Source organism: Ostrinia furnacalis, unplaced genomic scaffold (genome assembly GCF_004193835.3).
Source record: "Ostrinia furnacalis isolate ACB-3 unplaced genomic scaffold, ASM419383v2 OfSCF7590, whole genome shotgun sequence".
Classification (NCBI taxonomy): domain Eukaryota; kingdom Metazoa; phylum Arthropoda; class Insecta; order Lepidoptera; family Crambidae; genus Ostrinia; species Ostrinia furnacalis.
The window spans coordinates 576,908-594,820 of NW_021137829.1; the positions used below are offsets into that span (position 1 = coordinate 576,908).

Here is a 17,913-nt window from a genome sequence, read left to right on the forward strand (position 1 = left end):
ATAAAAAGCTTGAATTAGTATAAATGCTACTGAAAAAAATAATATAATTATACTAAGTTTTAGTTCATGATCTTTTTAAAATAAAGAAGATTTTTGTTTTCTGCAAAAGCAAAAAAAAAAGAAAATATTTCTTTGTATAAAATAACGTAAATAGATTTTAAGTTTTTAGCACAAGGGGAAAAATATTTTTATTTTAAATATACCGTATAGGTATCCACTTCTATGTTAATAACCTATGAAATTTTAAGGGGTATCTAACATAACAATCTGATCATTTAGCTTAAAAAAATTAATTTTCCGAATTTTAGAATGAGATAGTGAAAATGGTTTTGAAGACTTCGCGCATATTCCATGAAAAACTTTGAAGCATTGGTCAATAAATATACTAACCCCTTAAAATTCGATGATTCACTATAATAATATTCAATATTGTATACCTACTATATTTTTATGTTTTAGTATACAGTAGGCTTACATCTAAATTAGTACTGCTGTGCTATATCAATAAAACATTTAAAATTATATAAAATGTATAAAATATAATGCAAGTAGAGAAATAAGTAAATAAAAATACCAAATAATCCTAAAAAAAGTTAAATATTTAACCAAAAAACTAAATAAAATGTTACCTGAAATGTTTATTGTTAATTAAATATAATATCTAAGCGTTTCTTGAATAAAACATGTATAAATGACACAAAATAGGTTACTTGTATAATGTAGAATAGTTCTTATGTGCAATAAATACGTTCCATGAAGCAAGCTAAAAAGTTGTATTATTTTTGTGGTAACCCTACGTACATAAATCCTAGTGGTTTTTCAAAGCTGTCCAAATGTTACTGCCCTTTTTTATAGTTGTTAAATATTTTTTTTTGTTAAGAACGATCAATTTGAGCATCAATAAAAGTCACAACTTACTTAAAATATTTTTTTAATTTATAAATGCATAACAGTCAATAACATTTTTCTACTTAAATCTACTTTTGAGCTTTCATACATTCATTCTACACATTATTGGTATGGACAAAAACTAAACTTAAAATATTTAACTAAGTTTATTTTGATACAGTTTTCTTAAGTTTTTGTGTAGTTATAATGTAACTTTATGTTTTATTTTACAAAATTACAGTGCTTAGTTATTTTTAACATATTAACATTGTTTCAAAAAATATATTTTTTACCTTGAGCAAATTCTTATGAATGTATGTTTAATTATGTAACATTTACATTTCTATTTAAATATTATTCATATAAATACAGTCATTCGATAACAATGAAACATATTTTAAACTAATTTATTTGCTATATTAACTTCAATAAATAAATGCATTAATTTACAAAGTATAACAATTGCGGTACTCTATGTAATTTTATATTACATTTTATTGGAACATTTTATGGTTTTTAAAACACCTATAAGCATTTTTACATTTTGATATATAATTTTTTGAGTAGAGAGCTTTGATGAATGTATAATTTTATATAATTTAGTCACTGCCACAAATTTATTAAAAATCATATAAAGTTTTTAATAAATTGTATGTCCAATTTGATTTAATATATTATTATTCAAGCGTTACGAATAATATTTTTACAGTTTTACTTAACATAATTTGATAATACTTTTTACATAAAGTCTTGACCAAATACATATCGAATCGAATATCGTGTGATGGACGGATTTAAATAAATTTAATCAGTTGGCCACAGGTAACCAGCCATTTTGGCCAGTACATATTTTTTTCAACAGGTTTTGAACCTTTTTTTCATCTGAATATAGTTCAAAATATTTTTATAAGTAGTAGCTATATTCAGCCACCATCCAACCACCAACAATAATTTAGGTGAAAAAGACGCACACCTTTTCATTACGAGACTTCTTTTGAAATATAGTAGATTTTTGTAGATAAGAATTGAATTCACTATGTAAAGTCTCTTGGAGAAGTATAAGAGTATGACTTCAACAATTTTGTAGCTAAGGGTTGATTTTTCTAAAAAAAAGGTTTCAATATAGTGAGGTTCAATATAGTGTACTTATTGCCACCTTGAAATAGGTTATGGAACAGATTATGATAAAATGACACAATTTCGAAAATTCAGTTGACATCTTCAGCGGAACACCTTTTGAAAATCCGTATTCTTTGCGAGATTCCGGTTTCTTTACGGTTTTTATAGCTTGGACTACAATCATCATAAATCCGTTTAAAAACTTACTTGGCATTATTTTGATAAGACGTCTCCAACAAGCTTAATTTTTTAATGGCCCTACCCATGAGGCATGACGAAGATCCTATAATTATCTCTCTACAAAAGCTTTTTGAAGACTGTCAGTACCTATTTTGTGCTATAGAAATTACTAATAATCTCCAAGTTTTCTACTATGTATAGTCTAGCGATCGCCAGGAATCGAACCTTTAATTTAACAGCCTCTTAAGCGGTTGTCTCTCGTGCCAAGTAGTCTCATTCTCACTATATTTTGAAAAATTCTGGCTAAATCAATCGAAAAACTCTCATCAATCTTCTATGTATACCTGATGATTGTAGTCCAAGCACGATTCTGGTAACCTCAACCACTAAACCAACCCTCAGTGTACTCCCGTGATGCTCTTCAGCCAGGGTTTGTAGAATGTAGTCCTCATATACACTCCAGGAAGGAAGGGCGCCGCGCACTTGATGCCGTGGGAGACGGTGCCTACCAGCTGCCATCTGCCGTCTTCTCTTTGCAGTACTAAGGGTCCACCGCTGTCGCCCTTGAAGGAAAAGTATTTTGCACATAAAACTTGTTAAAACCTTACAGTAGTCGGCTATTATCATAGGAACTTTGGTAGGATTGTCTGATAAAAAGACAATAGGCAAAATTATTTTGAAATGTTTTCAAGATGAGATATTATGGGTCGCACTGTCAAAAACTTATTATTATAGATCTGATGTAGACCCAATGTTTCTACACACTCTTCTACAAGTCTCCTTCTTCACAAGCTTAATCAAAATCTTTTAGATTGATTTTATTGATTTATTGTTAAAGATTTACCAACAACATCAATTGTTGGTAAATCTTTAACAATAAATCAATAAAATATGTGACTAGGAATTTTGCCGTCAAATGATATTAGTTATTAGTTAATTTTCAGATCTTGTTCATAATAAATTTGGTTTTCCTGGGTAAAAATTTAATTAAAAAAAAAATTAAATTAACTGCTCTAAAGAGCAGTAATTGTGTCTTGCATAAATTCAAAGAAAAATACTTTACGAATTTGTCTACCAACAGGGCTTGAGCTGAGCTTGCAAAAATATTTTACGTACCCGTATTCACAAACGATGCTTGCTTATGTGAAGCAGCAAATAATAGAGCTCTGTGATGGGTTCGTGTGTCACCCTGTTCGTTCACGCGCACTGTGAGACCTCATAGTAACGTTTGTAAATATGGGCGTAAATCACTTGCCACTCAACTACTCACTTCACACGAGTCCTTCTGCCCGTTCGCGTATCCCGCACAAATGAAGGAGTTGAGGATCTTCTTCGCGTGGCCAGCCGTCTGGAACATCTCCTGGCACGCGCTGTTCTCTATCACCGGCACCTGGAAAAGAAAGTGGAATATGAACCTTATATGTATATCTGTAGTCTTTAGGTAACCAATATAGCGTTCCTCCTATGTTCTTCTGATTTCGTTGCGAGACCAATGACAGCTTAACTTTCCCCCGGGACAACTTGACCTTCACTGGTTGGGTTGTTTGCGGTCAAGCTGTAGATCCTGGCTACACAGGAGTTGCAGCGGTGGGAACGGAGGTGGGAACAGTCCCGTTAACCGATATTTATAGTATGAGAAAAAATATTTATTCATTTAAATACCTAGACTCTTGTTATGGCATGACTCGATCCAAATAGTCTGTAAGTAAAATAGATCATTTTTATGGCAAGATAATTATTATGACCTAATTATTTTGTGGCAAGATTCAATCCAAATATGTAGTGTTTAAAAAAATATACATAAATAGGACTTATTCGTATTTTGGCAAGTCTTGACCGAAATAGGATGTAGGTCCTTTTGGCAAGACTTGTCTTTATCCATAACGAACGCTCGCTTAAGTTCCACTTATGTTCTTTGGTATTACAAATGAAATAAATAAATAAATGAATAAGTTCTTGGGCTGCTCTCACTTGATGGAAAATGACTGTAAACCCTTGAAAAGGAGGCTGACAATAGTGACTGAGTTTCTTGCGCTGATTCTTTTCAGCACTGGCCTATTTATTGTCCCGAAGCAGTGGTAGGGTTAATATTGGGACGTGTAAAAGTGCTTTTTAAAAGCCTATTTGCAAAAATAAATGAGTTTTATGAGTTTTAATTATGATTAGGCCAAAAGTGAAAAAGAGCTGCACCATTTTTATCCCCACTGTTGAACCCAGGACCTCTTGGTTTTAGGCGTTTCTTGAGGCGGTTTAAGGACTTTAAGTAGGTTATTTTTATGGCAAGATTCAATATATAGTATGGCCCTGAAGTATTGATCTATAATGGGATTTACCTGTACTTCCTGTAGTACTGCCGGCACCCCGCCACCATACTTCAAGCGGCCCCAGCCAGTCACGGTGGCCATGCGACCAGTGAAGTCAGACTCGTCTGGAGGCATGCAGATTGGTACTGGAAAGGAAACATTAAGATGTTAGATACTACAAATAAGGCAAACATAATTTTTCCTATCAAAAAGACGCCTGTCTTGGCTGGGATTCGTACTCATGTAGGTATTTACTTTTTATATTCGTTACAGCTATTGTTGTTACAAAAATTCCAAATTAGGTAATTGTTATAAAAATGCAAAGTTAGTGTTTGGGAATTGACTTTTGTAAGGTTTTTGTCCAAACATGATTAAAATATCCTTGAAGCCAGCGGTGGACGGCGGTTGGTTGAAACAAATGAAAGTTGAAAGATTTTATGAGTAGGTAATGTACGCAGACGTTGTCATTTCTACTATATTTTCGTTAAAAGTTATAATTAATATGTTATAGCCATTGCATTTTTATAGAATGTATGTAGCTTGAACTTTTCAATACTTCTTGTGCGAGTGTATAGAGCCAAATCACGTTGCGGAGTCGCACCGTTCGTGTGCTCGCTATAGATATTTCTTTGTAAGATGACGCGGCGACACCGTTTTGGCATCGCACTGCCGCAACCTTTCGTGTACATTGGCTCATATGGGTCATGCATTTCCCATATGAAAAAAGAAGTTAATCTTTCAAACATACCGATATGAGCATCGAACTTGATAGGCGACTCCAGTTCCAACAACGCCAGGTCATTCTCAAACGTCGCGGCGTCGTACTGCCGATGCACGATCACACGACGCACGTTCCGCGACACCGGTCGTCGTGCCTCCTTGTCGCTGGCTATGTCGTTTTCCCCGAAGACCGCTACTAAGGATGCCAGGAAGCTGGAAGTAATAACGTTTGTACATGTGAAAAAATCAAATTTAAATCAAAATCAAAAATATTTATTCAGTTTAGACCACCAGTGGCACTATGAACGTCAAAATATAAGAATAAAAAAGAAAAGGTAGCCCTTATGGGGCACTTTACATGTCTCCTTATCTTTTATCTGAGAAAGTGCATGTAATTTGGTGCCAAATAAACATTGTTTCTTTCTTTCTTTCTTTTTCTTTGAGATGTGGGCTATGCTCGGTGTTTCTTTACGACATCGAATCATAAATGAGGAGATACGTAAACGAACTAAAGTCGCTGACATAGCCCGACGGATTAGCAAGCTGAAGTGGCAATGGCAGGGCACATAGTACGCAGAACGGACGGCCGATGGGGCAGTAGGTTCTGGAGTGGAGGCCGCGTAAAGGAAAACGCAGCGTGGGACGTCCACAAGCTGGACCAACGACATCATAAAGGTAGCAGGAAGGCGCTGGACGCTGGCCGCTACCAACTGGGCAATATGGAAAGCATTGGGGAAGGCCTATGTTCAGCAGTGGACGTCCTATGGCTGAGATGATGGTGATGATGCACACACTGCAGGAAAACCAAAGGAATTGACATAGCCCGCCGAAAAATTTCGATGGGCGGGGCACATAGCTCGTAGAGATGATTTCGGAGGCGACCACGGACTGGAAGACATACTAAGTGTCTTGGGGAAATGTATTACCACATACATATAACAAGATACCACACAACCTTGCCGAATCCCAACTAATATTATAAATGCGAAAGTAACTCTGTCTGTCTGTCTGTCTGTCTGTCTGTCTGTTACGCTTTCCCGCTTAAACCTCGCAACCGATTTTGATGAAATTTGGCATAGAGATAGTTTGAGTCCTGGGAAAGAACATAGGATAGTTTTTATCCCGGTTTTTGAAACAGGGACGCGCGCGATAAAGTTTTTCTGTGACAGACAAAATTCCACGCGGGCGAAGCCGCGGGCGGAAAGCTAGTTGCCAATAAATACCTAAAAAGATACATATTAAAAAATACCCTTATAATATGTCCAAAGGGTCAAACTATAAGGTTCGAGACTATATTGATGACAAGGATGCGTGGTCAGTTCAGTCTGCACCATGTTTGATGTACTTGAATTTGGTTATTTTTACCGTTAGATAATTACTGGCAACTAGTGGTGACTGAGTTGGTTCCGGCGTTTCTTCTCAGCACAGATACAATCAAAAATTTGTCAAGCAGAAAAACATAGGATACCTTATATATCCCGGTTTTTGAATGGCAGAAGCGCGCTACAGAATTTCTTAACATAATAATAAGTATCACGCAGGCGAAGTCGCAAGAAAAAGTTAGTGTAAGGTGAACACAAGAAAGAACGAAATCGATGTATTCGTAAAATTAAACGTTACTTGATATACTCGTAAAACTGTGAAACGTAAGAAATAATAAAATTGATGCAAATGTAACGGACTTAGCGCGAAACCACTTTACAGTGAAAAAAACTTAATAATTTACTTTTTACAAAAGCAAAAAGGGCGGTCAAATCAGCTACGCACGTGGTGGTGAGACCAGAGAGTCTCTCTTTATTTCATTTTCTGTGTATCTGCCTTTATTTTACCATATATGAATTGCTGAGCTTCAACATATATTTAGGCAGGGACTTAGACCGGATCCCTGCCAAATCCGGCTTACGGCGTAGCTACGGACCTCCCGATAGCATACCCGGATATTTTCCTTATATACTTAGCGCGAGCAAAAACTTCAACATCGCGATTCAGGAATTTACCTTCAAGATTTTATTTCTCAGCAACAATTGGACACATCTCTACGAAATTGTTAGCAAAAGAAAAGGACACAAAAATCTACCTACGAAATTTTTTTTCAAAACAATCGCTCCAGAATTTCAGATATTATGACGAATTTTGTATTTTCAATATAGTTTATGGTAGAGCCATAAGTGTGAGAGAGACGGCCAGACTTCATCGGTGTAGTCATCTAAAGAAGTAGCCTGAAGTCTACTGATTCCACGATTATCATTGATTTTTAGAGAAAGACTTCTTTCAGTAGCGTAAGGTAGAGCAAGACAAACGACTGGGCGGGCGGGGTACAGTCGAGCTTAAAAAATAGCGGAGAGATCCAAATGTCATATAATAAAAAAGTCATATAATAATTACTTCGAGTCACTACTGATACTATTTTGACAAATCCTGGTTGTTACAAAAAACCTTTTACTCTGTAACTAAATATGAAAATCATGACTGTAATTGATTGTAATCTTGTTTTCTTTATTGCATGCTAAGATGTATTTAGCGAAACATGGACTTTATTTTATGTATATTTGACCATCATTATGTTACCTATTTCTGGCAAATAAATAAAGAATTTGAATTTGACATAACTAAAATACAAATGATTACTTAGCAAGCAAAACAGTAAGGTTTAGTTGCACTATCAACAATAAAAATGTGTCAAACTCCATATCAAAAAACACCGATTTTTGTTGTTAGTCACGGTTAAAGTAAGTTGGTGCAACTCAACCTAAATGTCACAGAAAATAATTAATATAATGAAAAAAATGCTGAAAACAGGCCGTAGCATTTTCAATTTTTTTTATTGTAAGTTTACTTAGATCTGCTAACAGAGCATTAAGATCTATTAAGGATGTAATTAATTGACAAAGAGATTAGGTATTACCCAATTAATTTCTTGTATAATTAAAAAAATACTAAATAAATGCTAAAAACTTCATATTTCTGTACAAAATAACACATTTTTGAGGTTAACTGTACGCAGAAATTAATGTCACGACGCGCGTGGCCCACCCATCCCACTCATTGATTCGAAGTAGAGCTGTCGCAAAATGTATTTTCGTCCATTAATTTTAAGCATTCGGCATGGAATCGGCTGAAGCTCGGTAGTATTTAATTGATTCAAAGTAGTAAGTAACGTCCAAATTGGTTATTCAGCCAAGGAGTTCGCCGAAGCTTATGTGGGTATTTAAAAAAATACGAATTTATATTATGAACCAATGTTAAATACTGTTTGGAAAATGAATGCTGCCTCTCTAGAAACAAATCATTTATGTTGATTTCAATGAAAGATCTCTACTTTTTTAAATTTTCGGCCGAACATCGATCATGAAAAGGCGACTTGTGTCGCATCTCTAGTTCATTCATAGTATGAACAGCCGGAGCATGAATGAAAGACGAAATACGGTTACAGTATTTGTGTTTTAGCAGTAAAGACGTAAAGATATATTTATTTTATCCACAACGAATAGGCTTTAGCCAGCATCTCACCTGATGGAAAGTGATGACCAGGCCGAAGGTAGAAGCGAGTTACACCCTGTATCCTCAACCACAGAGCAATTATTAAGTTTATCGCGTATACCCACGTGTGTCAAGAAATTAAATTAAAAGCAAATAATAAGTACAGTCGTCTTGGGTAACACTGAATAATAAGAATTAATTGTCTAATAATGAGTCAATCCATACTACATAAAAAAATAAACGTGGGACGAAATTTACTTAAATTTTGTGACGATAAGTCACAAAACGAGTATAGCTCCAAAAATCAGACCAATTTACCCACACTTCTTTGTGACAGATGGACTTTGTGACCAATCATCGAAAGCCCCAATCTGAATACATGAGCCCCATTCTGAATGCATGAGTTATAATTTAGACTCACTCACATTTTTCAACAATACTCACCCAGGCTGACAATGAGCAGCGGTGGTCACAAACCGACTGGTGATGAGCACGCCACCACACTTGTTCTTGGTGAACAGGCCCAGCCATGTCGACTCTCGGACCAGCACTTGCCAAGGCCACTCCCCAAACTTGGCGTTCTTGCCGCCGACGATCCTGCCCGTTTTGACTAGGGGACGCACTCCGCATACTGGAAATGAAAGATACATAGATACGTATTTGGGTATCTAGTTGACACTATAAACTCAAAAAATACCTGACAAAATTCGCGACTAAAGCCCGGTCTGCGAGCACGCAGAATTTTGTCCAATGACCCCAAGCTGCCCATCCTTGTCTCTCGCGCGTAATTGTATTGCTGTCGCGACTGTGCGACGGGTGCCCGCAGTGAGTGTGCGAGCGGCACAGCATCATAATTACGCGCGAGCGATAAGGATGGGAGCTTGGGGTCATTGGAAACAATTCTTCGTGCTCACAGACCAGTCTATTGATACCATTAATTATTAAAAAAATGCCTGACAAAATTCGCGACTAGATGACGGGGACAATGGGGACTCCCATTGCCATACAAAATCTATAGGAGAGTCGCTTTTTGACAGCTCATAAAAATAATGTCAATGTGGAGGATAGGTCATAATATTATCCACTACCCTAGGCTATCTCTGTAGCTGTTTTTTTTTTACAAAATGCCAAGCTCATTTTTATAGTGTTGTTGTTTTTAGAATTCCAATTATTTTCAATCCAATATACCAAAATTTGATTTGGCCTGGATACGGACAACGTAAGACCAGTCGATGTGAAAATCCTTGGGGGAGGCCTTTGTCCAGCAGTGGACGTCATTTGGCTGAAACGAACGAATATACTCACAATTCTTGTCATTATAATCCACTTGTTCATACACCACGCTCTCCGTGGTGACCTCATCTGACAGTTCAGTGGTGACGGTGGTGACGGTGGTAGGAGCTGTGGTGGTGATCGGCCTCTTGCTCGGCTTGGGCCTCTTGGATGTGGTGGTGACCTGGAATGAGGAGTATCAGAGGAAAGGCACAATTGTTCTGATGCTGGAAGATGAATCTGGTTTGATTTTGGCGTGGAGTTGTTAAAGAAGATGAAAACTCAATGGAGGGTTTCAAGGAGACCATGGATAATGATTTATCTCATGGTCTACTAATGCATAGTTTTGAGTCTAATGGAAGAAGCAGATTTCTTTAATAATTTTATTTGAATCGCTTGGTGCTTTGGTAGTATTTCAAAAAATAAGCTAAGGAAGTACTCTTAGAGTAGGCGCACACCGTTGATTTTTCGTCGGCCGATAGTTTAGTCGGGCAGTTGATCAGTATGGGCATGTAAGGGAGTGCGCACACTACGCCGATTCGATTTGGCCGATTCTTCATAAAAATTAAAATCGGGCACAACTATCGGCCAACTAAAAATCAACGGTGTGCGCCTACTCTTAGTCTTAATTTAAGATTTAATACGAGTAGACTAGTCATAGTCAGACAGACAAATAATTGAAAGTGAATAAGGTAGAAGCTAGAAGCGTAAAAAAACTAGTGAAAATTCTTTAACTAAATATTATTATATTAAGAGATATTAGAGATTATTAATAAGATTTCAGTTTTTCAGTATTTAAAGCAAGTGAAGCACTTTAGTACGAAATAAGTACTTACGTTAATACTTTTTTAAATTTCCATCTCTATTTATTTCTGGAGTAGGCCAAAACGAGTAGTTTCATGAATTAATTTAGTATTGTTACAGATGACTGTCGCTCAGCTATCACAAGGTGATAAAAACTAACTTACCGGTTTCTTAGTGGTCGTGGTAGTTGGTGGCGGTGTAGTGGTAGTGGTCCTTCTGTAAGCCACAGTTGTCGGCCTTGTCGGCTTCTTAGACGTCTTCACTGTCGGCCTTCTCGTCGTCGTTGTAGTCACCCTGACCGGCTTTTTGGACGTCAAAAACGGCCTTTTAGAAGTCGTAGTCTTTTTGGTCGGCTTCGGAGTTGTAAACCTAGTTGCGTTTGGCTTTTTGTCCAATATTACAATGTCATGCAGTTCCTGGAAGGTCCCTTGAAGAGATCCGACGATCTTGTTAACGAATAGATTCATTTTTTCATTCAGATTCTCGTCTTCTTGCCATGTAGGGGTCGTGAATTCAACATCGTGGAGCAGTTCCTCTGAATTGTCGGATAATGCGATGCTAGTGTTGTATAAGGCTGGGTTAGACCCTGTAGCGTTCAGCATAGGATTTCTAACCGGTGGGAAGTTGATCAGGTCGTCTGGAGACGTCTGCAGTTCAGGCTTGAAGGTCGTCGGTGCGTAGTATTCTGTGTATGAGTCAAAAACTGGGAAGGGACTGGTTGATACTGTTGGAGGCTTCGTCGAAGCTTTGAGAGGGTATGGACTGGTTACTGGAGGTGGTTTTGGAGTTATAACTACTGTAGGAGAGGCCGGTCTTTCGAATGTCTGAGGCGGTTTACCCATATAGATATTGTTGGTCGATTGTATGTGGTTATTAACTGTTATTTGACTGACGGGTTTCTTAAAGGGTTCTTGAGATATTTCTACAAACTGGGGTTCCTTTTCTTCTGTTGATGTTTCTGGTTTTGACGTTTGGAAGCCATTTAGGACAATTACTGTTGGAGTTACACTTGAGAATGTATCTGGAGCTACGTCGTAACCTGGAACGATCTTCGTCGGTGGTGTGACAGGTCTTCTCAATGGTTTGGCACCAGTGACGTAGCTAGTAGACGGTGGTCTTCTTGAAGTAGTGGTGGGAGCGACTGTTGTGCTAGAACTTACATAGCTAAACGTTGTCAAAGAATTGAAGTTATTCGGATCGGTAGGATATCTGTTAAAAGCTTCTATAGCTTGACTAGTTGATTGACTAGGACTAGGGGATGAGTAGTAAGGTTTGCTAGTAGGCTTGTCACCTTGTGGTATACTGTTAGGTGTGGTATAAGGCCTCTTTGTGGTAAAGGAGGGCTTTGAGTAAGAAGTCGAGGGGTTTGGAGTTGGGTTTATAGTTACGTAATGTCCTGTTGAGGAATAGTAGCTCGGGTAACCACTGCTGTATGAGATTGGAGCTACAGTTCCAGTAGGGCCAGGTGAAGATTTGTTCTCTATGATATCCAAGTCTACTGATGCTGGAGATGTGGCTTCTTCTTTCATGCTCGGAGTGCTATCGTTCAGCATTTGAATTATGCTGTCAATTGAAGACAGTTCAGTAATCTTCTGGCTTTCTTTCGTCACTGTTGACACCATGACGTAGTTTTCTGTTGACGGGTTTTTACTGGTATTTTTATTACCTGGCTTAGGTTTAAATCCTGGTTTGGTATATACAGGATGATGTGTGGACACAGTTTTAGGCGTCGAGGTCGGCGTTGAAGATATAGGGCTCACAGTTGGTTTGGTTTGCATTGACGATATTTGGACGTTAAAATCTGAAGGTCTGACGACATTTTCAGCAACCGAACCGTTCTCGTTCAAGAGTATCGTTTCAGCTACGCTATGGTCTATTGAACTGTGGCTGTATATGTCTTCAGGTTTGACTGGTTTTCCAAAAATACTATTATCCTTAGGAGGCGAATGCAGAAGTGAGTTCGTGATCTGATTAAAGCCTTCAGAGATCATCTCTTGCTGCATAGCTTCGGTTGTCTTAACATCTGGTGTGATCGTCACTTGGCTGCTGAATCCAGGTCTATATCCTGGGGTCACGACGGGTCTGAAGCTGTTGTGAAGTGCGCTGAGCTGATCGGAGTCATAATCGTCTGTTTCGGTTTCTGCATCTGGATAATCTAAGTAGCTGGTCATGACCACGCCTGGGCCTTTGGGGATGTGGGATTGGCTGTCAGATTTTAGTTGGCAGCAAGCCCCAAATAAGAAGCCGTCCATGCAAGTGCCCACCACTTCGCCTCCTCGTTGCACGCATTCGTGGTTGAACATGCATATTTTATTGCCTCTGTTGTACTTGGCGGCTCTTGATGCTTTGCAGTGTGATGGTGTTATTCTATATCCTCCGAAGAGTTTTCTTGAATCTGGAAAAAAAGAGAAGTCTGGTTATTCAATTGTTTGTAAAATACATCCTTTAACTTTCGACTTCGAATCGTTTGCGTATTCAAATCGCCATCGAAAGGTTTAGTATAAAAACTAAGGCTGAGTTGCACCACCTAACTTTAACGGTAACTATTACGATAACCGGTGCTTTTTGTATGGAGTTTGAAAGATTTTTACGTTTTTCAAAGTTAAAATAAGATGGTGCAGCCCAGCTTTGAACAGCGTCCCTGTGAATGTGACGTAAAGTGAACTTATTATGAGAAACGGTAGCCCGAAACTAATTTTGATAGTCGAAATGTCACGAATGTATCGAATTTTGTCTTATACGCAAACGATTTCAACAGTTTTTTATGCTTACTATACTTCTATTCAATTGTTTTTTATTTGAAAAGGAACAAAAGGGCAATTATTTTTTATTAATTATTATTCAGTCAACGTCAATAAAATAAATCGGTACTAAAAAGATGTCAGATTAGTGTCTAACTAATACTTAAAGCATCAATCACAATGTTGAGCGTTCATAAAGTACATTAATATGTCAATAATACTATAGTTCCAAAATACTGAACTGTCCTATCGATGACATTGACAGCGGGGCGCCACCGTCAATACCGAATCGCTGGTTCCGATTTTTGCCATGTTAGAAACCATAAAGTTGAACGATGGTAGCGCCCCCCTGTCATTGAGTTTGGTGGGACAGTTCAGCGTGGGTCATCTATAACAATAATCACACGTCATGTCATAGTCATTTATGTCAATTATAATTGCACGTTTTGTTATATGAAGTGATGTATTTTTTGTTACGTAAAACATTCCAAGTTCTTTTTTAATAATTTCCTTATTTCAGAAGTAGTTTAAATGTTGTTTTATACACCACTAAATTTTTATCACCGAAAAATTTTTAACAGGTTATGTAGAAACGTGTGAAATATTTAAAGCAAAAGAAAAAGAAATGTTTTTCATAAAGTTATTTTTTTTATTAAATTTCCCTTAGTCCGTATTTTACGCGTCACAGCTTTGTCACTCCGCTGCTCGCTAGAGTAGTCGTACGCTCTCGCACGTTGCATCGATCTGTCTGTCTCGCTCACGCCTCGACAAAGCTTCCAGTGTTATTATTACATACTTAGCTAACTTAGACCATTCTGAATTCTAATAAGTGTTACATTATCGTACGTAAATAGTGCTAGCGACGCATGTGTCCATAAATTACCAATTTTCGGAGGAAATTTTGAGTCACTTTATTTAACTTCTTTTTTTTGCACAAATGGGATCAGTATCAATAACTCATTACCCAGAATTAATTTTTTCGGTGATAAAAATTTAGTGGTGTATATCACTTCGTAATTTTTCTTGTCGTGTCGACCAAGCCCAAAACTCCGCCACAAGAGTGGCGTTGTCAATAAATCAATAAATCTTCCTGCGTGCAGTTGTTTGGGCACGTACTCCTTAATTAGTAGTATGTGTGGTATTTTAGATTTTTATGTTGACAGTAGTGTCCGACCGAATATGAATTTTCAGCCGAAAACGGAAACGAAAACGAAGCTTCGGCTGCAGTCTCATTTTCGGCCGAAAACGAAAACGAAAAGGAAAATGACCTTCAACTCTCAAATTTCAATCTGAAATTATGTAAAATCTTTGAAAACCGTTAATGTTTTGACCAAAAACAGAATGACATTTGACAGTTGATTTTGATAAGGATTGATTAAAAAAAGTGGCATTAAAACACATAAAAATTATTATGAATTCTTAGTAGAATATTATTTCCGGTGTATATTAAAATATTGGGAAGTGAAGAAGAAATAAAGGGTGTGTCCAGTGTGGTCCAGTGGGAATTTTTCAACTTCAAAAAGGAATGCAAATAAATTAATGATTTTTTATTATTTATTACTAATGCAAACTGGAGTTTAACAATGCGGATTTAATTTTTTATAGGCAACGTCTTTTAAATGATGCCCGTTTTACTATAGGCACTCTCACAGCCGGACCCTTACATTCGCAACTATGCGAGAGCAAATCGCGCTAATAATTTTCCTGCAACTTCACGGCAGATATTTTCTTACAGAACCTGAATTATTTAATGATTGTTTGCTGTAAACTTTTGACTTGAGATACCCCCACAAGAAAAAGTCGCATGGTGTGAGATCTGGTGACCGAGGCAGCTAGGGTATACATGTCCCTGTACTTGCTGATCATTTATTTGAAAAAAAAAAGTCGTCAGTGTCTCCATCGAGGTACTCTCCGTGTGCGGTGAGACACCTTCTTGCTGAAATAGTTACGTAGTTGACCGGGATGCAGTTGCAGTTGTGGTATCAGACATTCGTCGATCATTCGACACTACATTTCAAATACTTATTGCTCATCTGCGAACGCTCTGTAGGCTCCCGACCAGTGACTCATGGCGTATTTCAAATCCGCATTAGACTCTATTTTGAAACAATTAAGCTTAATGAAAACTCTTTGGTTTTATTTGTATTCATTTTTGAACTTGGAAAATTCTCGCTGGACACCCTCTACAACGTAACCTCACTTCACATCTTCAAAAGAGTGAGACAATACCGCGTCCGTTCAAGTCTAATTGGAACCATGAGTGCACCAGATTCACTCCCGAAGATATCGGAACGATAAACGTCACCGTCTCATTCATTAATTTCTGATATTCGGTTTGGCCGAAGCTTCGGCTGGTTTTTGGCCGAAAACGAAAATATGGCCGAATGTGCCTTTTTTGGCCGAAAATGGCCGAAAACGAAAACGAAAACGAATATTCGGTCGGTCACTAGTTGACAGCTACAAGTCTAGCACAACTAAGTCTATGCCTGTGGTATGGGAGCGGCGCGGGAGGGGTGACACAGATGACGTGACAGAGCATACAAGTCTGAGGTGGAATTGTGTAAAGCAATCGTTATCATTTGACAGTTCATAACGTACGATTATTCTGTCAAACGCTTTGTTTAACTGACTTTATCGTACGTTATGAACTGTCAAATGATTACGATTGCTTTACACAATTCCACCTCTGATTCACATAGTCTCGCTAAAGTTTGACGTTACAAAAACACCCTCCCGTGCCGCTACCATTCCTCAGACACTGACTCAGTAAAAACGTTAGAACTGTAGGAGATCATAAAATACTACAGGAACCTATGTTCAGCAATGACTAAAATGAAGATGAATATAATTTTATTTTTTATCCCCAACGGGGAAGCTCTTGGCCTGTATCTCACCTGATGGTAAGTGATGATCACGCCGAAGGTGGAAGCGAGCTTCACCCGGAATCCTCAACCACAGAGGGACTGGCTATCTTACCACTAACTGTTAAGTATTATTATTGTTATTTTTATTCTATATTTTCATTTTATTGTGCTGATTTATTGTTTCTTTTTTTATGTGCCAAATAAATTATTCTTTCTTTCTTTCTTTCTTTCTTTCTTTCTTTCTTTCTTTCTTTCTTTCTTTCTTTCTTTCTTTCTTTCTTTCTTTCTTTCTTTCTTTCTTTCTTTCTTTAACTGCCGGAACACAATAATGCTGTTAACATTGTTGTTATGGCGACAGACTTTAGGTAAGATGGTGGTAGCTAGTCAGCCATTTCAAACAACCTTATTATGAATCAGTAAAACTAGTATAAAAATCAGAATTTCTTTCCGATTAGTTTAGCCATAAGGATGCTTTAACATCAACTTTCTACCGGGAGGAAACACAACTTGCGTGTCTTTTTTATTCACGAACCGAATGTGTATTCGTCGTATATTTTAGCATAAATTACGAAACGACAACATGTATTATGTTCTATTATTTATTTCCTTCATTCAAAACAGCGTATCTGACATATACACGAACTAGTTGTGCATGCGACTTCGTACGCGTGAAAATATATGTATAGTTTGAATAATATTTCCCGGTTTTGCAACATTTTCCTTTACTGCTCCGCCCCTATTGGTTGTAGGGCGATGTAATTTTCCTTCTCCTTCTTCAGCCTTCCTCAATAAAAAAACTCACAAAACTCACTTATTTTTGCAAGTAGGCTTTTATACGTCCCGACCTTTACTTGTCCCCTGTCATCCGCTTTGCAATGGAGGGAAGTCGAACCTTAATTCTCCTCTCCTCCTATGTTCTTCTGATTAATTTCGTTGCGGGTCCAATGACAGTTTAACTTTCCCCCGGGACAAACTTGACCTTCATTGGTTGGGTTTTTATGGCGGTCAAGCTGTAGATCCTGGCTACACAGGAGTTGCAGTAGTGGGAACGAGAGGTGGGAATAGTCCCGTATTCTACACGTCTTTGTATTAACCCTACCACTGCTTCGGGACAATAAATGGGCAACACAAAAATATTTTTTTCAATCGGTTCCTGAGTTAGCTCGTTCATGTAAACAAACAAACGAACTCTTCAGCTTTATATTAGTATGAATGAATGGCATTATGTATTCCATTATCGTTGTTGGTTCCACAATTAGCGTTTCTAGACGGGAAAGTAGTGCCAGTGTTTATTTATAATTATTAATTATTCACAAGAGATTACACAACTGTAACTACTAATAATAACTGTAATAATTGAACACTCACGCACTATTTCGCTTTTATTATTATGGTATTGATAAATATATAGTTTTAATGACCACAAACTATGTCTATGACATAATAAAACTCATTTTATTTTTGCAAGTAGGCTTTTAAAAAGCACAAAAGTGTTTTTTGTGTAAAAACACGTCCCAGTATTAACCCTACCACTGCTTCGGG

General features: G+C 37.4%; 1 protein-coding gene across 1 annotated transcript; it reads right to left on the reverse strand.

Annotated features, from left to right (window-relative positions):
• Positions 1-2,481: 2,481 nt before the first annotated feature.
• On the reverse strand, positions 2,482-13,168 carry flz (transmembrane serine protease filzig; the record flags this gene model as incomplete). Its single annotated transcript, XM_028322027.1, has 7 exons — positions 2,482-2,750; positions 3,458-3,577; positions 4,521-4,636; positions 5,239-5,423; positions 9,135-9,321; positions 9,996-10,146; positions 10,931-13,168. Coding segments are annotated over 7 exons (3,162 nt in total), but the record flags the coding sequence as incomplete, so codon positions are not given.
• Between the last annotated feature and the right edge of the window lie 4,745 nt (positions 13,169-17,913).